The 22,193-nt window shown below is 55.6% G+C and overlaps 3 protein-coding genes across 3 annotated transcripts; 2 read left to right on the top strand and 1 right to left on the bottom strand.

Annotated features, from left to right (window-relative positions):
• Window positions 1–1,209: 1,209 nt before the first annotated feature.
• EsH8_IX_000563 (P-loop containing nucleoside triphosphate hydrolase protein) lies at window positions 1,210–6,485 on the top strand (the record flags this gene model as incomplete). Its single annotated transcript, XM_083266899.1, has 13 exons — window positions 1,210–2,370; window positions 2,434–2,650; window positions 2,707–3,452; window positions 3,503–3,676; window positions 3,725–3,890; window positions 3,955–4,305; window positions 4,361–4,484; window positions 4,544–4,615; window positions 4,671–4,721; window positions 4,768–4,832; window positions 4,898–5,063; window positions 5,121–6,092; window positions 6,233–6,485. 13 exons carry the CDS (start codon window positions 1,210–1,212, stop codon window positions 6,483–6,485), a joined length of 4,518 nt encoding a protein of 1,505 aa, XP_083130464.1.
• Window positions 6,486–6,674: 189 nt separating this feature from the next.
• EsH8_IX_000562 (uncharacterized protein) lies at window positions 6,675–8,209 on the bottom strand (the record flags this gene model as incomplete). The annotated part of the gene is made up of 2 exons (XM_083266898.1): window positions 6,675–8,005; window positions 8,116–8,209. 2 exons carry the CDS (start codon window positions 8,207–8,209, stop codon window positions 6,675–6,677), a joined length of 1,425 nt encoding a protein of 474 aa, XP_083130463.1.
• Window positions 8,210–17,189: 8,980 nt separating this feature from the next.
• EsH8_IX_000561 (NDT80/PhoG-like DNA-binding family protein) lies at window positions 17,190–21,559 on the top strand (the record flags this gene model as incomplete). The annotated part of the gene is made up of 5 exons (XM_083266897.1): window positions 17,190–17,222; window positions 17,423–17,590; window positions 19,109–19,170; window positions 19,780–19,965; window positions 20,059–21,559. The coding sequence occupies 5 exons, from the start codon at window positions 17,190–17,192 to the stop codon at window positions 21,557–21,559; spliced, it is 1,950 nt and encodes a 649-aa protein (XP_083130462.1).
• Window positions 21,560–22,193: the final 634 nt, after the last annotated feature.

Below are 22,193 nucleotides of genomic sequence, written 5' to 3'. Positions count from 1 at the left end.
GAGACATTGGAGGTGGCACAGGGTCCAGGCCTTAAGAGGCAGGACAGGCAGCCCTAAAAGTTGGACGATTCACATCGAGCCAGTCACAGGAGACATCCCGGGGAGTATGATGCAACTAAGAGACCCTGGATGAGCATGGAAGAATGCTGTGGGTATGGGGATGATGGAAAGTAACAAGCCTATTGGCGTCACTAGGCTTGACTGGGCGAGGCAAAAGCCATGGACGGGTGCCCAGGAGTGAGTGTGGTACATAGTTGGGCCACATCAAATGGCCGAGAAAGGAAGAGAGTGCAACATCATGTTGCTTCTCTAGGGTGGAACAACACAACAGGCCTTGTCGAGCCTGACGTGGCCAAGTCTTTAGTCACGCGAGAATAGTGTCGTTCGTTGTTGTTCCCGCCGTACGTAGGGTATGGATGAAGGCCCATGGAGCTGGATGTCCAGGGTTGCGTCATAGGTCTCTTCCTGAGCCACAGCATTCGTCCAAGGGCCACACCGTTGGCACGGACCCGCATCAACCCGTCAAGCCCCGTTTAGGCCCTGTCTAGCTGTCCATTCGGAATACCCTGTTTTGTCCAGAAACAGGGAACGACAGGGTCGCGGCGGCAACTTTTGAGGAGCTCACAGCCACTCGAGACCCTTCAGGGTCCTGCTTCTGAGGTTGTTTACCCCCTGTGGAGGTCGTCTCCAGTGAATCAAGACATGCCCGGGGACCTGGACAGGATTGGGCAGCCGGCAGCTTCCCAAGGTTGCCAACCCGATCGTCCTTCCAGGTTCTTTGCTTGGAATTCCAGGCACAGGGCCAACAAAAAAAGGGCGATTGACTTCGTCCCATCTCGCCACGTTCATCCAAGTAAAAAGCGAGGATCAAAATAGAAACAACTTTATGGTCACCGCTCGGTGCGAATAGCTTCGTTTTCCTCATGCGCTGTTCGCTCTTTCATAGCGCGTTCACATCAGTCAATAGAGGAGCATCTGTCTCAACGCGTTCTTCTACCTATCTCACGCCTATTGATTGCTCTGGTTTCCCACCTTCCTTAATTGGATGGTGTCTCAGGGGGGAGGCTCCTACAGCCAACCGGGCCGTATTATGCCGCCATGTCTTTTATAAGCACTGGTCCCCTCGATTGATTTCTCTAGCCTTTCTTTCTCCAAATCCCCTCGGGTTCTCCTTCATCCACAATCTTTTAACGGCATACCGCGTCAATCATGGCTACCTCATCCTCAATCGGATGCTCCCCAACCGCCGACGATGCCTTCGGCCCAATCGTCCAGAACTGCCGCGAGGGGTTCGACTTCACTCTTACCTTTGAACAATGCCTTTTCACAATCCTCCCTGCTTCCATCCTCATCCTCATCGCGCCGCTCCGGCTTTACCGCCTCGGCAAACTTCCCCGCGCCGTCGCCGGCAATTCCCTTCGTCTAACAAAACAGGCCGCTATCAGCGTGTTTGCCGTATTGCAAGTCGTGCTTGTCGTGCTGTGGGCAACCCAGCACGACGCGGGCCGTCTGCGCACCGTCTCCATCGCAGCCTCTTGCGTGTCGTTTGCTGCTGGTATTATGTCTGGTGGCCTCTCGTATATAGAACACTCGAAGAGCCTTAAGCCTTCATCCATCTTGAATATATATACTCTCGGTTCCCTGGTGCTGGATGGAGCAATCCTCCGCACCATGTGGCTGTCGCACTTAAGCGTAGCCATCATGGCCGTCTTCACCGCATCTTTCGCACTGAAGACGGCTATCGTGTTCCTCGAAGCTCAGGGGAAGACGCGTTACCTCGTCTCAGCTGGCGATGGCCGGTCGTACAGCCCCGAGGAGACCACCGGCATCTACAGCCGGGGTGTCTTCTGGTGGCTTACGCCTCTGCTGTTGACGGGGTTCCGACGTCTTCTGAGACCCGTGGACTTGTTCGATCTGGACGAGTCCATGTCGGCTGCCGTGCTGAACGAGCGATTCTGGCACCGCTGGAACGATTCATCGTCCACCGACCAGCCAGATGGATCGTCTCGTTCACCACGCCATAGGCTCATCAGGGCATGCATCAGCACGCTGAAGTGGCAGTTGCTGGCTGTGGTCCTACCAAGACTCTTCCTGCTCGCCTTCACCATTTGCCAGCCGCTGATCTTGAACCGGTTCCTCGACTTCCTGCAGAACCCGTCTGAGACTGACAACTATGGCTACGGTCTCATCGGCGCCTATGGCCTCGTCTACCTCGGCATTTCGATTTCGTCGAGCTTCTACTGGCACAAGGCATTCCGATCTTTGACCATGCTCAGGGGCATCTTGGTTTCTGCCATCTATTTCAAGACGATGGAGCTGCGCGTCGCGCCTGGCGATGACTCCGCGGCTGTCACGCTCATGTCGACTGATGTAAGTCTTGACCGAACAAACCACTCCCACCCTCTCCTCTTATCTTTTTTAACATCATGCCAGGTCGAAGCCATCATCCGCGCGGGGCGCGAGATTCACGAGTTCTGGGCCAATATCATCCAGATTGCCATCGCAACATGGCTTCTCAGCACACACATCGGCTACGCAGCCTCCGGCCCGATCATCGTCTCGGTAGTCGCCTTGATCGCCACCATCGTCTTCGCTCCCGCGGCCCAGAAGTACCAAGTTATCTGGGTAGAGAACGTCCAGAAGCGTATTGGTATTAATGCCTTGGTCCCCGCCTCCGATTGTTGTATAGTGCTGACTTTCTCGAAGGCATCACCTCGGCCATGATGGGTCATATTAAAAGCATCAAAATGTCTGGCCTGACGCAGAAGCTCTTTCAGACTCTGGCTGACCTCCGGCTCACCGAGATGAAGGCGGCAACCCCCTTCCGAGTTATTGGCGCTATAACATCGGCCATCGCACAGATTCCCATGATGATCGCCCCTGTCGTTGCCTTTGCCATGTACACGGCTATTTCCTCCAAGACCGGCCAGGTGCTAGATGCCACAAAGCTTTTTGCTGCTCTGTCTCTGGTAATTCTGCTTGCGAACCCCCTGTTCTTCATGTTCGAGACTGTTCTCGACATCAGCGCGGCACTGGGATGCTTACACCGAATCGACACATACCTGTCCGAACCGCCACGGGCTGAATATCGATCTCTCCCGTCGAGCTCTTCGCCCAGGTCACCCTCGGATGGGTCTCAACTGTCTTCTCAGGATGTGCCGCTTCGAGATCTGAAGAGAGCTGAAGCGGTTGTCGTTGGACAAACGCCCGGAGGCGATGCAGCGATTCGAGTGGAGAGTTCATCGTTGCGCTGGAACTCAGAATTCAGCCCAGTCCTGAACGACCTCGATTTCAGCATATCCAAAGGCCAACTAGTCATGTTTGTAGGACCTATTGCATCCGGCAAAAGCACGATCCTAAAGGGTCTTCTCGGCGAGCTCCCGCACGTCACTGGAAATATTGCGTTGTCCAGCGACCGCATTTCCTGGTGCGAGCAGAGCCCCTGGCTCGTTGTGAGTTGGCAAACGTCCAATGCAGAGTGCCCAAACTGACAGTAATCTAGAACGAGACAGTTCGTAAGAACATTGTCTGTTTCTCCGAGTTCGACGCGCATCTCTACCAGCAGGTGTTGCAGGCCTGCGATCTCGAAAAGGACCTCGCCCAACTTCCGGAGGGGGACCAGACAGCCATTGGTAGCAATGGTCTTGCTTTGAGCGGAGGCCAGAAGCAGCGCGTTGTCAGTGACATCTAAACCAAGTTTCTACTCCTTACTGACCCAAAACAGGCTCTTGCTCGGGCTATTTACTCCCGTCCTCAGATAGCCCTCTTCGATGACATCTTCAGCGGACTGGACAACCACACAGCTAAAACAGTGTTCCGAAATGTATTCAATACAAAGAATGGCATTCTCAGGGAATGGGGGACGACAATCGTCCTTGCGACCCAATCAGGTATGGCCTCCTTTCCATTCCGCCAGTCATCCGAAGTGGACATTCAAGTGACAGACGACTGTAGTGAGCTTTCTGTCCCAAGCAGACATGATCATCGCATTTGGAGACAGCAAGATTACAGAAATGGGCACCTTTGAAGACTGCCTAAAGGCGGGCGGCTACGTTCAAAGCCTCGCCTCATCTGAGTCTAGTCGTAACGACGACGATGAGACAAGTCCCGAAAAGACTACCAGTGAATCTGCTAGCGAGACGTTGGTGGAGGCCAAACCCAAGGCCGTCGAAGAGGATGAAGACAAGCGAAGACAGCTAGGCGACTGGAGTGTCTACGGCTACTACTTTGGCAGCGTCGGGGTTGTCCTTGTCGCCATCATGCTCCTCCTCCAGATGACCTGGGCTTTCTTCTCAACTTTTCCGAGTAAGTGATATGGTCCTCCAAGTTTGGGAACACCAAGTTGACAGGCTTCATTCAGCTATATGGCTGAAGTTCTGGGTTGACGCCAACGTCGATGCTCCCAACCAGCACGACGCTTATTATCTCGGCGTTTATGCGGCCTTCCAAGCAGGCGGAGTCCTTTGTTTTGCAGTCCTCATCTGGTGAGCTTGCATGGTCTTTCGGTAGAACCGGCCAGCGGCATTCAGCTAACAATCTCAAGGTTTGTCCTGGTTCCAGTCGCCTCGAAGTCGGGCATCGCTTTGCACCAGAGACTCCTGAAATCCGTAATGCAGTGAGTCGCTTCTCTACCGCCAAACTGCTTTCAGAGGATCTGACCATGTTTACAGCGCGCCCTTGTCTCTCTTCTCGAGCACGGATATCGGTTCCATCACCACCCGGTAAGCCTTCTCGGACCAAACTGCCGATGCCGCTGACACGCTCCAGGTTCTCGCAAGATATCGGCTTGATCGACCGTAGCTTGCCCTTGGCACTGGTCGTCTCACTTGCAAGTATGTCAAACCCTACCCTTCCCTAGAGCCCCGTCATAGACCTGTATTGATTCAGAGCACTATAGGTTTCTTCACGCTTATTGGAAAGGCTATCCTCATCGCCTCGGCGTCGTGGTACATCGCCATCAGCTTCCCGCTCTTGGTCCTCGTCTTCTACTACATCCAACGAGCGTACCTCCGCACATCCCGTCAGCTTCGACTCATAGACCTCGAAGAGAAAGCACCAGTGTAGTAAGTTCGAGCAATACCTCAAAACACCTTTCAAAAGACGCTGACACAACCTCGTAGCACCCACTTTCTCGAAACCCTCTCGGGGCTCCCGACCCTCCGCGCACACGCCCTGACGGCCCCCTCAATCTCCCATTCCCACGTCCTGGTCGACCGCTCCCAGCGGCCCTTCTACATTCTGCTCCTGGCCCAGCAATGGCTAACCCTCGTCCTCGACCTCACGACAACGGCCCTCGCTCTGCTCGTGGTCGGCCTCGCAGTCCGCCTCCGCGCCTCCGTCTCCGTGGGCCTCACGGGCGTCTCCCTCGTCCAGCTCATCTCCTTCACCGAGACCCTCAAGATGCTCATCCAGTTCTGGACCTCGCTCGAGACCTCCATCGGTGCCGTCGCGCGCATCAAGAACTTCGCAGACGAGACGCTCGACGAGGTCGAGGACGATGCTACGAGGAGGCAGTTGCTGCACGGCGAGCAGCGACAGCCGGATACGGTCCCCAGGGGGTGGCCCGAGAACGGCGCCATCGAGATCCGTGACGTCTCGGCTTCTTACAACGTGGGCGGCGGAAAGGAGGGCGGCGGGGCCAAGGCCCTGGACGGAATTACCCTCTCCATCCGTGCCGGCGAGAAAATCGGCATCGTGGGCCGGACGGGAAGCGGCAAATCCTCCCTCCTCCTCGCCCTCCTGCGCCTCCTGCCGCTGTCCTCTGGCGAGATCTCCGTGGACGGGCTGCCACTGGACTCGGTCCCGCTCCTACCCCTGCGGTCGGCGCTCATATCGATCACCCAGGACCAGTTCGTCCTGCCGGGGACGGTCCGGCAGAACATCGACCCTCTCGGCACGGTATCCGACGACGCCGCCATATCAGCCCTCACCCGGCTCGGTCTCTGGGACACCATCCAGGCGAACGGCGGGCTGGACGCCGTCTTTGCCGAGGAGGCGCTCAGCCACGGGCAGAGGCAGCTCTTCTTCCTTGCCAGGGCGGTCTTGCGTCGGGACGCGGGACGTGTGGTCCTCTTGGACGAGGCGACAAGCAGGTACGTTTGCCCCTCCTCCTCCTTCTTCTTCTTCTTCTTCTTCTTCTTCTCCTCTTCCCCTATTCGCCCCCTCCCCCCTCGCGAATCAAAAGAAAACAGGGCCGGTTAAAAGACGCGAGAGAACTGACGGGCGGGTACAGCGTCGACGCTCACACCGAGCGCATGGTGAGGGACCTCGTTCGCGACGAGTTCAGGGAGCACACCGTCATCGCCATCGCCCACCGCCTCGACACCGTCGCCGACTTTGACCGCGTCGTGGTGATGGACAAGGGCCGCGTCGAGGAGGTCGGGGACCCGCAGTCCCTGCTGCTGAAGGCGGGCGGGAGGTTCAGGGAGCTGTGGGATGCTAGCAGACAGCAGCAGCAGCAGTCCCGGGGCACGCTTGACGCTTAAGCAAGCAAGCCCGGGGTGATGGCCGGGGGGGAGGAGATGTCTCGTCAAGTCACAGCTCAGCTGAGGATGGTGGGTCCGAGTTAAACTAGCACGCTGCCTATATTTCTTTTGTGTACGTGATTTCCAGAGTTTTAATTTGGTTTGTTTCTTCTTCTTTTGGTTTAATTTTGTTCTATTTTTTTGTATCATTTAGTTTATGGACAGCAATCGAATATCGTCCGTCGAGTCTCTGTCCACGTTGATAAACCTCCCCTTGCCGGCCCTCTGCGCGGCAATGTACTTCTCGATGGCCCTGGCCGTCTCGGCCGTCTCGCGGTACCTCTCCGAGTCCGCGATCGGCGTGTCCTCGCTCACGTCGTAGCCGTACCTCAGCTTCAGCGTCGAGACCTTGCCCCACGGCCCGGCCCAGTCGACCCTGTCCCCGTCGACGTTGGCCATGAGCCCCTTGATCCACGCGCCGCAGCCCGTGAGGTCGAGGTACTCGAGCCCGTAGAGGCACTTGCTCAGCTTCCGCAGCAGGATGACGGCCTCGGACCAGTCGTCGTCGAGGGTGTGCGCGTACGCCCCCGTGCCCGCGTACTGCTCCGCCCGCCCCTCGGGCGAGACGATCCTCGAGAACTTTGCGTTGGGCGTCAGCGACGGCTCGGGCCAGTAGGCGAGGCTCAGGTGCGTGAGCGTGGGCAGCCTGCCCGCGAGCGCGAGGAGGTGCTTCCACGACACGCCGGGCCCGCCGCGCGCGCTGGGGGCGACGGCGAGGCAGAGGTGTGTGATGTTGGGGAGCAGCTTCGGGGGGAGGGACGGCGCCTCTGCCGTGTCCCAGGAGTCCTGCACCGCCTCCGTCGCGTGCGCCAGCTGCTGCGGGAAGAGCACGTCCGCCAGCTCCTTGACCGTCATCGAGCGGCCCACCGAGCCAGTCAGGTCGAGGAAGTAGATGTCGTTGTTCAGCGACACGAGCCCTTCGGTGTCGACCTGCTGCTGCTGCTGCTGCTGCTCGCCGTCCTCACACACCGGAGGAATCAGGATGTTGCGCAGGTCGGCAGCGGACGCTCCGCCCTCGTACCAGACGCCAACGTACTTGGCCAGCGAGGCCCTGACGCGGCTGGGCAACGTGTGCAGGTAGTACTGGTCGTAGTCTCTCTGGAACTCCCAATTTAGGGCCATCCTTCTCAGCAGGAGGTCCATCAGGCTGCCCTTGTCCGGCTCATACGTCCCGGGCAGGGACTGGATGGCGTGGCTGCCGCGCTGGGCGGCAGTCGCGTGCGCGCGAGTGACATGGCTAGACCGCGACAGCCAGCTACGTGGTGGCGGCGGACCAGGTGGTACTCTCCTCCCTGTTGCGTCGAATCTCGGGGCACGCCTGGGTGCCGGTGGGGGCGTCTCTGGGATCTGGAGGATCTGTCGGAGGGCTGGCGGGACGGTGGGAGTGCCTACTGCTGCTGCCGCCGTCGAGGTAGCACGGTTGGACGGGGAGGATCGACGGAGATCGGCCAAGAGCTCGTTGACGCCTTTACGATTGCTGTCTATTTGTGTGCCCCCGCTGTCAGTTACAGGAAGCGATGTCACGTAGGAATCTCGGTGTAGGAGAGAAGAGAGAGGGGGGAGGGGTGTGCGGGTGTGGGTTTGAACTGACGAGCGGCAGAAGACGCCGAAGCTGAGGCGCCCAATGACGAGGGGGCAGTTGACTGCGGCTTCGAGTATAACGCCTGGTGCCTTTTCTTAGGCATGCCCGAGAGAGGTCACGATACGAGGGAAGCTGGGAAGGGAAAGCTTCTTCCGTCGAGGTAACGAGGGAGAAGGGGGGTGGAAAAGCCAACTGCAGAGCAAGCAAACTATGGCGAACTTTGGTCGCTATGTAGTGCTGAGGCAGTTTGCGTCAACCTGGGGCGTGTCAGCGACAATGAGTTACTTCGCCGTTAGTCACAGCCCCCCCGTCAGTCAGCATTGGAGTCATACATTACGGTGGAGTTGCTCGCCTAAGGATCCCTAGAGCGTTGCTTGGGGGAGTGGGAACAAACGGTACAAACGTCTTTGCTAAGAATGGAAAAAGGCCTGTGCTGTGTTTGTCAGCGGTGTGCGAGGGCCTTGATTCGCCCAAAGTTGAGTGAGTCGTTGACAAACACATGGCCCGAGCGTTCCGGAATAGAGAAAGGGCCCCGGCCCGGACGCGGGACGGACCCACCCGCCGTCCGACGCTCGGAAGGACACTGACCGGACACTGACTAGCTGCATCTCGGACGAGAAAACAGTGAACAAGTTGGGGCAGTGCCACAACCTTTCCGGCGTAGTTGATTGATGGAGCTCCGAATCGCCTCCACTGTATTGTATGTATTGAGCTATTTGAAAATTGATAGCCCCCGCTTGCCATGTGCTATTTCAGAGTTCGAGACTACACACGTCAGCCCATGTGTCATAAACCATGGTGCTATTTCCAGCGCCCCTAGAGACTAACGAGTAATCGCTTGCCCCGTAATTTACACGACATTTGCGGGTGTGGATAACACACGTGATTTGCACCCTTCGAGCAAGTCATGGTGCAAAATGGCTGGTCCACCTTGTTGTTGATATCTTTGAACAACACAGTCGGTGTAACCATCGAGTGGCCAGGTAACGGACCCAGGCTCGATCCAAAGCAGTAAATACTCCAGCAAGGTTTATTTGAGAAAAGCAGCCGGCTTCGGGCTAGCTGTTTTCTAAAAGTATGTGACTCAAACCTTGGCTAGGATGTGGCGGGCAAATGATCACCATAAACGCCACCCGTGCCCAGTAAGGCCGATCATCTATCATTTCGAAGCTTGTTCCTACGTTCCTCTGGGAGAAGAAATATTGGTGTCATTTCTTGACTTTGACGCCGAGGACCATACCGGTATAATCCTAGTTTACATTGCTCTGTTTGCCAACCCTGCCCTCGTGGCCAAAGAGTGTTTGTGTGACCCATAAAAACTTCACTCCGGACTCAAGACGTTTTAGTTTTCAGCTGCTCCTGTCAGAGTTTGTCTTGAATCGAGCATGACAGGTTACTGAGACAGCAGTGGTCAGCCAGACAGGTTCGCTACCTTTGGTCATAGGTTGCTCACATCACTGGCTCTCTCGGGGTTGGCTTTCCCACAGCGTCATCGGTCCACCATAGCCACGCCAGTGACCCGTTGAAGATACCACCCCAAATCCTCCATCGATCGAGGGCCGCATCGTCTTTGGATTCGGTTCGTGCCTAAACAGCGACCGTTATGACGTCCGAGCAGACCGACAGCGTGTAAAAGCAGCCGTATTCTGCCTCATTGCAGAGAGGGCCGACAGCCGATGGATCCATCCGCCCGCCAGGAAGATTTGTTTAACGTTGCATCCACAAAAGCCCATAGCTGACTCCCGACAGGCGGGGTCTGAAACTGGTCTGATGAACAACGTGCGTCGAATCCGCACACGGTGTTTGCTGCCGCTTCATTTGAAGTGCGCGCCATTTTGACTTTTTGTACGCCTGACCTGACATGAAAGGAGATACTACGGTATGGGTATGCTGCTGGCCACGTAGAGGCTCCTGGTAGTCTGGAATTCGTCAGGGGTTACTGTGGACGGGTGATCCTGGCGATCGACGGCTCATGGTTCTCAGCCAATGCCCTACCCATGTTTTGATGGAGGCCTTCTTGGGGATTCAGATGCCTCGCACAGCATGATCAGGGGCTAAGCCATGGAGTCGAAACATGGCGTGGTGGCGAGCAAGTTGACCGAGGGAGTCTCGTACGTTGGACAATTCGAGATTGACAATCCCGATCTGGAAGGAGAAAGCGAACAAATTCGGAAACCTGTGCCCTTACATTGCCCGGATCTGATATTGAAGTAGAGTCAGAGCAATGTGATAAGCGCCCTACACTCAGTGAGCTCATAAAAGGCCATCTGAAGACGGTCAGTCGCAATCTGTGCATGTTGTCACGATCCCAAGGGAGTGGCTCTCAGTAAAATTGGCCATATGCTCCGTGTAGCCTCCAGATAGCTAAGAGCGCAGTATCCTACATCCGCTCTGCGGCATGCAAGCACCAGGCCCAAAAAGAACCCTCGCAGATGGCTAGACTCACCTGGACCTAGCGTCCGTAACAGTGCGATGCAGATCTTCGGAAATGAGGGCTGATATTTCAGCGTAAAGGATGACGACTAGATATTCATCGTGTGCTATCACGGGTATGCTCACCGAGACAGCTGATCCCTTGCTTTCGTGAGTGGCAAGGCTCTGAAGGATGTGGATGTAACGTCCTCCATTGTGTTACCTGGGCGCCGCAGCACCAAGCCCAAGGGGTCTGCTGCTGCAAAAGTTAGTGGCGCAGGGCGCTGGGCATCCACGATGCCTTAGTCTTTGCCAAAAGGCGATCCTCGTGTCGTCGGAATGGCGCCGATGAGTCTAGGCTGGTTAGATGACTGTGCAATGGCCAATCGGGTTCTTTAGCCAGGGGTTCATGATGGCTGGGCTGACCTTGCGTGAAAGACAAAGCTCAGATGGGAGCAGACAACGCGGGATGGAAGCTGGCGACAGTGTTCATCGTAGAACTAGATGCAGAAGGTTCTCGCCCCTTGACCGCTTCTTTGATGATTTCGCAAGGCAACCAGCATGCTGGGTTGGAATTGGGTCCTTCTGCCGTAGGCCGTACATATACGGGGGTGGCTCAATACAAACCATGGATCTGAACGTCCGAATCGAAACAGCAGAGACGCGGCGAGCCGCTGTCAACTCTTTGCCCCAATTAGGTCTTGTCCGCGCTGCCACCTCCCGCCTGCGCCCGGATTCTGAAACCTTCATAATGAAAAGAGGCCTGTTGGCGGAAGTTTTGCTGAGTATCTGCTCATCCACGCCTTTCCGGAATGAGACGTCGGCTTAGCTGTATAAGCCCTGTGATATATTAGGTGAGCGGAGTGTAAGATGCTTCGACGGAGCCTCGATGGCGGTGATCAGGTTCCCAACAAGAAGGAAACCCTAATTTCCAGCCAGCGGGCTGGCACATGATTCAGATGGGGCCTGATGTCAAAAGTTGCCCTCCCAGAGTTGGCGGCCGGGAATGCACGAAAGGCGATCCGTTTGGCTCCCGGTTGCCACCCTGCAAGACATTGCATGCCTGGGTTGAGCAGGCGAAGGGTGGATCCTAACGGCCAGACGCCTGGCCGGAACAGTCAACGATAGATTGCTGTCCAGAGGAATGGCGGGCCTCCCGATGACTTGGAAGAATTGTCACCGAAAGAGAAAACATGTGGCAAACCGTGGCACGGTACCGGGATTGCCCTAGAGGTACCTGCTGGTACATGGGGGCGAGCTCAAAACACGGACCGTCTGTTGGGTGGCTCTGATTGTCAAGATATCATCCGAATTAGGTGCTGTAGAAGAAGGCGTTTCGTTCGAGAATGGGGAGGGGGCGTGCCGACCCAAGCAACCGGCTTGCCAGTCATGCGCCATTGGCAACGTGGTGATTGTAGGCTGGGGCCGGCTCCTTCTGTGGGGTTGTTTGGAGGAATGGCCGAGTAGGCTCTCGGCGGTAGTCTAGAGTACATGCGGCATGGAGTCGAGCTTTTGGTACAGAAATGGGGCCGACTTGGCTTCGACACCGAATAAGGCCGACACTGTCGTCGTTTACGCCCTTGTGGGTTCCAAGGCACATGTGTTTGTCGGGTAGAGCCATTGTTTTCTGGACACACATCAGCACATGGCAATGGGTGAGAGTGAGAGCGAACAATGCAGCAAGGCAGTAGCCGGATCAAGGAAGGACATGAGGGCGAAGAGGAGGCATGCCATGCCCAATGGCGGCGCAATGCAGTGCGGTTGCGGAACGTGCATCCTGTGAGGTATAGAGTGAGTGGGTGAGGGCCCCGGGGGCGCAGTGGCAGCGAGAGATGCAGCGAGCCATAGGAGACCAAGGCACAGGGTGAAGTCTCAAATACACTTGTGTGTGGCAGCCGCCTCCAGAGGTTATCTGATGGAGTGTTCTGTGAGTTGGGAGGCGCAACAGAGCTAGTAAAGTGCAGAGAGTAAGCCAAGGTAAAGTAAAGTAAGTACCTTTGGTTTGGCTATGTACCGACCGACCGACCGGCCGGCCTTGCCTGAGCAAGATACTGAGGAAGGATGAGAGTACACAGTGTGGCCGCCTCGGTAGATGCAACAAGCAGGGACGGACGGATGGCATCTGGTTCCCCAAGCCAAGCTCCTGCATTGTGTCTCTTCCGTGAGTACGGATAGTGGCTGCCATCATGGCTGCAAGAGCCACACTGTGCAACGGCGACCTTGCGAAGCTGGCGAATGAGGCATCCCCTCCCCCACCAGCCAATGGGAGCTCCTGCCCCGTCTTTCCTGCTCACACCACACCTCTGTCCCCACTTCCACACCGTACCGTGCAAGGAGCAGCCACTCCCGACTGTCACCTAGGCCCGGCTTGCTCTTACCATCTCCAAACCAAGACAGTGCAGACTCCCTCTGGCCTTCTCTCTCTCCTCTCTCTCTATCTCTCACTCTCTCACCGCACACACACTGTCTCCCTCGCCCACCAACGTCTCCCGGTCAATCCAGCACCCCCGGCCATGCTTGTTTCCTCCTTTCCTTGAGCTCGATTGCTCACTGACGGCTGCCCAGCAATCATCGGCCTGTACCTGCTGTCCGAAGGGGCGTCCCATGCAAAATACAGCACCCTCCGGGAATATGTCGACAACGGGCTTTTTGAGCCAGACACACCCACACTGCCGACAGCTGTCATGCATAGGCAGCTAGAGCTGCCCAGCAAACAAGAAGCAAGCAAGACATTGCAAATATGCCGCTCTCAGCTCATTCGTCTCGTCATCTTCGCCTCATACGGCCCCGTCGACCTACAGATCGCCTACATATCCAACCCTACTGTGTGTTTAGTGTGACTACCAGGACCTTCGCGACACGAAGCCCCTACCCACACACGTTGGACGCTTCACGCTGTTGCTACGTCGCCATTGCCATTATTCAACAACATGGTCAACAGACCGTGCCCCGGTGGTGCCAAACATTCCCTACGCCCAGAGCCACGCCCCAGGCAACGACCCGTTCTTCTACCGCGCTTCTCTACTCACCCCAGCAGTATCCTGTGCCACCACCCTCGCCGCGCCCCCCCCTGCCGTGGCCTACTGCAACAGTGATTCGCGTTCTGCACGCCAAACTATCAGCGTCGACACCCGCTTCCACTAGAAGCAAGCCCGCCGGAAACTTGTTCTGCTGCGCGGTCTCTGCCTGTCTGCCTGCCGCTGAGTGATGGCCCTGGCCCCCGTGATACGTCACATTGCACAAGATTTGATCTCTGGAAGCAGTCAAAAAAGAAACATGGGGAAACTGTCCCCTTTACAGTCTCGACCGGCAAGCGACGTCGAATATCCTACAGGAAGGTGCTGGCTGACAGGCTACCTTCGCTTCGGCGGCATAATTTGATATGCAAATCCATGGCGTGCTGTAGTACACAGCAGACTGATCCTCAGCCCCTTCCTCCCTCTGCCGTCCCGTCGGTAGAGGCAACAGCCAGCTCCAGCAGCGCTGAACTCGGCCAAGGGATGCCACACTCAGATGCCAGCGGCCCGGTCCGACATGACTGGACCATACTCGACCATTTGCTCGCTGACCCTTGACGGGCGTATTGTCCTGCCTTGGCGCGGAAATCGTTCCACATGTGCTTCGTTCGTTGGTCTGTCCTGCTGGGGCTCGTTTCGAAAGCCTTGCAGATGGGAAGCCGGCCAGCCATCCAACCTGCGAGCCCTGCCCTGCAGGACCAAATCCCGTCACCTTGGCTGCTAAGCCGCTGCTGACCCGGCCAGTCCGGTCAACAAGTTAGCTCCGAAAATCAAACTTCTGAAACACCGAGGTTGGCTTTTGGTGCCTTGGGTACGGGGCCGCGCATCAAGTACAATTGTCTGGATCTTTCCGGACTAGTCAACGGGAACCTGCACAAACGACCAATCCAACTAACCCATTGACCTATATTGATTGAGACCGCACCGCAGGGAACAAGGTGCAGAGGCTATCTTGCCAACCCTGGGACTGACGACTTCTGTTTAGAGATTGGTCATTCTGCACCTTCTTTGGCAGGCCCGACTGTTTGGACCGAGCCTTTTCTGCCTCTCTGTGCCCTCGGGTATTGAGACATCCCATTGGATTGCGGAGAGGCACAGCTCAAGCTGTTCTATTTCTGCATCATCCCATCTCTGATGTCCCGATTCGAAAATCCACTCGAGGCTTTCCAAGCTGGGAAGCGTTTTTGATATGTCTGCCTAGGCCGCTAATCAAAGCATGCGTGGCCTAAACAACCTAGAACCACGGTGTTATAGACAGAGTTGGTCCGATGGCACCTTGTCAACTAGGTTGAGGCGAAACCCTATTCCCATCTCACGTGTCATGTGGCGAGCCTGTCTCTGTCTGCCGAGACACGCCTCTACACGTCGGGTTCAATGTGGTCTGCAGCAGGGCCGACTCCGGGTACCTCGAGCGTTGTGTCCATATTGATAAGCCACTAGGACTGTTAGGTCTCATGGCAGATTTAGGGCCGAAAGCTACGTGGTGGTGGATCTTCAACAAGGCCACGATTGTTGCCAAACATGTCTTTGGCGTGGACGTGGAGACGCGAGGCTCCCCTCCGTCATCTCCGCCAGCCCAGACTTGAGGTTTCCTGGCTGCATACGACAATCCCGATGACACGAGGCCAAAGCTCATGAATCCAGCTTAGATCCGCTACAATCTCATTCTTTTATTCAATGCGGCGATTCTGAACGGCACGGAAAACTTGGGTCTCAATGGCCGGGATTGTCCGCTAAACGCCTATGGCCTGCTCTCACGACTGCAAGCTGCCGTCGATAGCCCACTTTCTTGCCAAGGCAAATCCTTTCCCTATCTGAAGGGGTTGTTTGTGGCGTTTCACTTGCTCTTGACGGACGGATAGGTGCAGATTGATGCATGGAAGGAGAGGTCAACGAGGCTTGGAAGGCCCTTTCCTGTTCACCGCGTGAGACCTCGATTACCCGACTACACACCGACGCAGTCAGGAGATCACCCGCTCCATGGTTTTCGGAAAGGGCGTTCAGACACGGCCCAGATCCATATGCTGTATCATATACAGACCAGAGAGATGTAAACATCGCCTATACCATCATTGGCGGCAGACTTGATGATTGCTAGCCAGCAGGTTGAATGGAATAGTACCATCCCACCTTGATTGCCTTCTCATACACGGCTACAAAGACTTGCTTGCCTCAATAGCCCCATGGAATTGGGCCATTGAAAAGCTTGGCCGGCCAAGTCAAGTCGTACAGACTCTCGCCCCCTGCCCAGAATACCTCATCTCTGGCCTGGCTGGTTCCTGGTACTTCGCTCTACGGCTTGGCGATTGGCAGCTTTTCTACCCTGCGTTCTCAGTTCACACGCCTGGTATCGTATTCTAGCAAAGGAACCGCCAAAGCAAGGCAACGTACGCCTCCTCAAGAAGCCGACTGGGGTTCTTGGAGCTCTCCGCACAATTCAATGTCCCTTTGCTGTTGTCTCAGCGTCTGCACAACCCATTTGCTCACGCGTGGTGGCCTCCCCTCCCCCCGCCCTACCCCTTCCGAGTCGTTTTTCTTTCCCCTTGGTCTCCTGGGCTATCGGCAGTGTGCTTGAGAAACCCATCAGTCTGTTATTACTTGGTCTGTGCGCATATGTCGAACCGTCAATTGCATGTTGAGCCTCCAATCCTCTTTGCTACTTCTGTGCGATCTCGAACCAGCCACATCTGGTGTTCTTTTGGCGAGGTATATAGATGGCTAGTTTCCAAGATCCTGCACTTTCTTGCGTTTCTCGCAAACTCCTTGATTTGACCGACTGCATCTCAAGTACAGACCCTGCCTCGATAACCAACACCTGCATCGACCGGCTATAAAGACCCATCGCTCACGTTCCCTCCCACTCCTTGCGCCGCGGCTTACAATATTTCCCTGCCGAAGGTCGGTCTAGCATTTGGATCAACAGGTCTTCCTACAGAGCCAGTCTGCCGGCCGAACAAGTTGCAAAAGTTGGCAGACGAAATAATACAAAGCGAGTAAGTGAGATTCGCGACTCCATTCCCAGTCAGCTGCCTTTAGTTCCCTTTACAGGAGGGTCTCCCCTGGGCAGGTGATTGGCGACTGCCCAATGCGATTTGCACCAGGGGGTTGTTGGCTTGGACCCATCTTGCCGGATTCCCCGCGTCAGGATCCGATACGTCTCCGTTGCGGGCGGGGTTTCTTGCCCACTTGCTGGTTATTGCCGATGCAACGGCAACACGGTTCGTTGTGAAAGAGCAGAAGCTGACGTTCGGGCAGGTACACTATTCTGTTGCGCTCTTGTTCCTGCGAGTGAGTGAGCTCCCCTTCTGTGGTCTTCAGCACGCAGAGCAACACCGGGGCCAGTGGGCCATTGTCGACCGGGAGCGAATGGCCAGACACATGCGAGGAGCGACAGCTAGATGAATGTTGAGGTGGACGGTCGTCAAGTTTAACTGGGCGATTTGTCATTGTTCACAACGCAACCACAACAGCATGGTTTGTGTCTTATCCGTGGATCAGTGGCGGTGTCTCTAACATTTGTCGATCATGCTGGCTTATGGAGCAGACGAAACGGCCACCTTCCTTTCTGATTGAGGAGAATTAGTTCCATTGCTGACGGCAGAATCGAATTTGGACAGGCAGAGCAGGATAAAGAGCTGCCAGCAACACCTTGGCATGACAGGGGCACTTTTGGAAAGTCAACCGCCGGTGAGTGTCCACCCCCCCATTTCCTAGTTGGAACAGGGCCTGGCCGATTTGCAGTCCCGCAGCATCGTGCACAGGAACACAGCAGGCAACGGTTGGAAAACAGCAAAGAACACTTTTATATTTTGAAGCGGATAGGGGGGTTAGAGCCTGGATATATGTGATGGGAAAACCTGCTAACAGCCGGGGTTTTAAAAAAAAAGAGGATCGAGGAACTGGGGCGTCAAGACCGTTGCTCCAGCACCAGCACCAGTACCAGCACCAGTACGAGTACCAGCATCAGCACCAGATCACCGCCCCTCTACTACGGCACGGCGGCACCCCTCGTCGCCGGAGACGACCGTCGAATGAATCCTCAACAGCTATCCAAGGTACTGTACCTTGAATCCTTTTTTTTTTAACCGGATCCCATCCTTACCTTGCATTACCTATTCTATCCTCGCTTTCGTTTCTTACCTTACCTTATCCTTTCCCCTGCAATGTCACTCTGTGCTTCGTTTTTCCCCTTTTCCCAATCTTCCCTTCAATTTCTCGCATCGCGACGCTGTGCCCGATCGAAAAACAACAACAACTGTTGCAACGGGAACAACAATAGGCCGGCAGGTTAATCAACCCGATTAAGTCATCAAACGCCCGTCAATCGGCCGGCCCGGGTTGGAACTGCACAGCTCGGCAACACAGTACAGCCCAGCGCAACCATCATCATTCAAAAGCGAAATCAACACGCTTGACAGGTGGCGCAGACAGGGAAGGGCGGTCGAGGCGAGGACTGGTCTAGGCCACGTCCCGGCGGCGTGATCCTGTCCCGAGGGACGGACAGCCAGGGCAGCGGGCCGAGTGAGGCTTCGCGAAAAGGTGCGTACGCGATTCAACGCTCATTGCTTTTTCTTGTTTCTCATGCCTTGTCCCCATCCATCAACGGCAGTTTTGATTTCATTTTGTTTCCCGCTATCCCCCACACCCCCCATTCTCAAACCAAGGCTCTCCTGGAATTGCACTGGGGGAAGAAGAAAAAAAACATTTTGAGGGAGTAGAGCACCTTTTGTTCAGACAACACGAATGCATGCACTTTTCGAGTTCGAATGCTCTTGTGCTTCAACTGTTCGGTTCTTGGGACGATCGAGACTCTTAACCTGGCGAGGAGAAGAGGCACAAGGCTTGGAGGACATGACACAGTCATCGGTTTTCTTCTTCTTTGCGCATCCGTACCACACTGGTGCCTTGCTCTCGGCACTCGAGAGTTGCTGCTAGGCATCGCGGTCCTGCGCACTCACACCTGGGGTGATGTGAGGTGAGCTGGGCGTGTGTTGTATGTGTCTGCACTGCACGACTTGTCACTTTGGCCCGTTGGCTGGCTCACTCATCTGCAAGTCATGCAAGCAAAAGTACACTGTGGTGACTGACGGTATTGGATTGTACCATGTCTTTCCCATGTTGCCTCCTCTCCTCACCTCCCTCTCCCTCCCTCTCTCCCCCGCCTCCTCATCTTCTGGTGCCGCCGTCGCCGCTTCTACTGCATCTTCTCATCGGTCGGGCTCAACAAGACCAGGCCCAGACCGGTCAACACCTACTACCCCTCCTCCTCCTCTTTTTCGAAGCTACTTTGATGCATGTCACCTTGTGGAAGATGTCTCTCTCTGGCCCCTCGAGCTAACTCGTCACTTCTGGTGCGCCGCAGGTCACTCGCTTGTCCCTTCTGTCTGCTTGTCTGTGACGGATCACGCCTCAGGCGTCCCCGCAACCACACCATTTTTCTTTTGGAGGCTACAACGACACAGCGTCGAAGTCATATTGCGAAAACTCATTCTTGTTTCCATCATCTGGCCTTTTTTTTTCCAGCCCTCTCCAAAAAAAACCCCATGGTCTAACAAGTGCCATTGTGCAAGCAGGAGTTCGAACCTTCGACGGGGTATGACTACCTCGACATCCAAGCTACAGGCAATGACATGCGGTACGTGACAATCCAATTAGTTTCGAGTTCTGCCGGGGACCCGTTATACCACGGTCTCTATTCTTTGTCTGTGCCGCAGTGTGCCGTTCTAGTCGGCTCTGGCCCTTTTCAAACATCCAGACATCAAAAGGCCCTGCGGTAACATCCCCCAAACCCCCCCCCCCCACCGTCTGGTAATCGCACTTCTACAAGCGGGGGGGGAGAGCCGCACCCTGGCTCGGCTTATCCTGCTCTTCTCAATCTCAGGCCCAACCTGTCAAGTTGGCATGCCTCGGACAGAAAGATGCGAGGAGAGAAGAGAAATCTGGTCCTTTGCAGCGATAAAGGATGGACAGGCGTGGGTAGCTGCCTTTTGGCAACCAACGTGTGACTAGAAATCCGCTGGCTTTCCCGTCTATCGCCGCGAGATGGTGGTGTGCCCTCGCATTTCCCGATCCTGTATCCGCTGGCCGTTGTGCAACAGGCTGCTGGCAGTACGACGAGCTGGTAGCACTGACACTGTGTCTCGCATGCGGACGCGGTACAGCAGTTGTCGTGCCAGGCTTCCAACCCTCTACTCTGTACACAGCTCTCAATTCGGGGGACCACTCGGGCTGACGGAAACTCCAGATACGAACACAACGCCAATGCTTCTCTGTCGACGATCGAAGGCCCTCCGCAACACCCAACGCTCTTAAATTTGTTCAATCCACCTATAACCACCAACACTCCGTACTCCGCTGACGGCGGCTTCTACCATCCGGCCGCCTCTCACGTCTTCCCCAGCCTGGACGTTAGGCCGCGCCTGGGCTCGAAGTAGGTCGCACACCGTTCCCCTCGACAGTGCCAAGTGGAAACGGTCCTGTCAAGATAGACGATGGTCAAACTCACAGACTTACTTGACAGTAGCACCCCTTCGACGGGCATGGCACATGCCCACCGATCCACAGCATTACCCCATCCTGGCACACACATCACCACTCGAGACCAGTATTCTCCGGCGACGCCATCGTTTAGGAGGGCATCGGAGCACCAGCCCAGATCCCCGTCGTATCCAACTGCTCTGCGACGCCATCCTATATCTCCAACCTCCAGCCCCATCACCGGTTTCACTGCACCCGCTTCTATGAGAATGGATCCCGGGCATTATCCATCGTCCTCCTCGAGGACGCAGACGAGCGTTCCTCCCCTGAACCCAATCACGAACCTCGGGATCCTCCAATACACGGATGGAGGGGGCATGCAAGTCAAGATTGACATACACGGCAACATCGACAAAGGTTTCTTCCAGTCCGACGGAGACTGGACATGTTACCGGAGGAACTATTTCTCCTGCATCTGCTCCTTCAGTCTGACCCCGCATTATCCTGGCCAGGCTTTGCAGTTCACCCAGCAAGGCTCTACGCAGCCGTATTCAGTCCTGGGGTTCGCCATGTCCATTTCAGCTGTCGTCGCAGACAACGATTCTCACAATATCGAGCTGGTCCAGCACACGCCCAAGAGAGACAAAGGCCCGATTGCGAAGCCCGAAAAGGTGCGCCTCCACCCAAAATACCCCCAGGCATCGCACCCCCTAGGACTCTACCCCCACGATGGCGGGCTCGGGGGGCCGTCGAGACTTGGGTTTGCAGATGGTGGGGGGTTTGGTGCCCAGCAAGGCGGCGACTCTTACCAGACGGAGCATACGTTCGAGCGCATCCAGTTCAAGCAGGCGACCGCGAACAACGGAAAGAGGCGGGCTGCTCAACAGTACTACCACCTTCTGATCGAGTTATGGGCGGACGTGGGGACGCAAGGCCCAGACAACTTCATACGAGTCGCATACCGAAAGTCGGCCAAGATGATTGTGCGCGGTCGTTCGCCGGGGCACTACCAAAACGAGAGGCGAGCCAGCACCAGCAGTGGACCTGGAGGTTCGAGCAGCAGTTTTACCGGATACGCGAACAACTCGATCGTTGGGTCCGACTTCTCGACGGGAGGTACGATGATGGGAGGCGGCTACGGAGGGTTCGAACCCCGCGGCAGCGGACATTACGGGTCAGCTCGCCATCACTCCGAGCTCGAGACCATGTTACCCCCAGAAGATGCAAAAGCCATCGACACGACGAGGGAATATCAGTATTACCCCGCCACTATCTACGACCAGAGCGATGCGAGAGGGGGGGTGGACATGTTCACACACCATCGTCCTGGACAAGAGACCATGATACCGCAGATGACGTCGACTTACGACCCACTCCATGATAGAGTCAAGCGTGACCCTGAAGGTGCAATATTACCAAGCATCTTCCAGCCTGGGGCGCTCATGTCAAATCAGAGGTGTGGCCCTTTCGAGGGCAAGTCAACGTCGGGTGGATATTATCCGACCATGGTGTCGCAGTCGGGGGTTAATGTTACAAACATGACGTGACCATGAGCAGCAAGAAGAGCAGACGGTATCTCAGATTCGAGTTATACCTCGAAAAACAACACAAAAACCACGCAAGAATCGGGCATGATGTTGTCGAAAGTCGTTATTCGTTTGAACCCCCCCCCCCCCCCCCTTCTTTTTTTTCATTTCCCGAAGAAATATTGCAACACCAAAAAAATGCCGGGCACACATTTTGAGGGCGAGTTTTTGAAATCCCCCCATTTCATTTTGGGTTGTTTTTTATTTATTTTTGTCGGCGTTGGGAGGGGAGGGGGGACACAAGCATCACGGGATTTACTGCACATCCGGAGGAGAAACCGAATGATACCGGACAAAGGACAACCTGGTCGAAAAACAGGGATTACGGCGAACTGGCGTGCGGAAAAAGAGAAAGATAATCTATGGTTTGAAATGAGACGAGGGAAATTTTCCCACTGTACCCAACATGGAATATCTTGGGAAGGAAAAGTTTGGAAAACACGTTGGCCAGGAGGCCACACGGGGGTTAACGGTGAACGATAGGCATTGTTAGGGATACCCACGACGGTTTATTACTATTATTCTTTTTTCCTTTTCTTTATTTGGCCTCCCCCCCTCTACCTTTCACACCTTTTCTTTACCCCTTTACCCCCTT

This window comes from Colletotrichum jinshuiense, chromosome 9 (genome assembly GCF_051148585.1).
Source record: "Colletotrichum jinshuiense chromosome 9, complete sequence".
NCBI lineage: Eukaryota > Fungi > Ascomycota > Sordariomycetes > Glomerellales > Glomerellaceae > Colletotrichum > Colletotrichum jinshuiense.
This window is presented reverse-complemented; position numbering and strand designations above follow the sequence as displayed.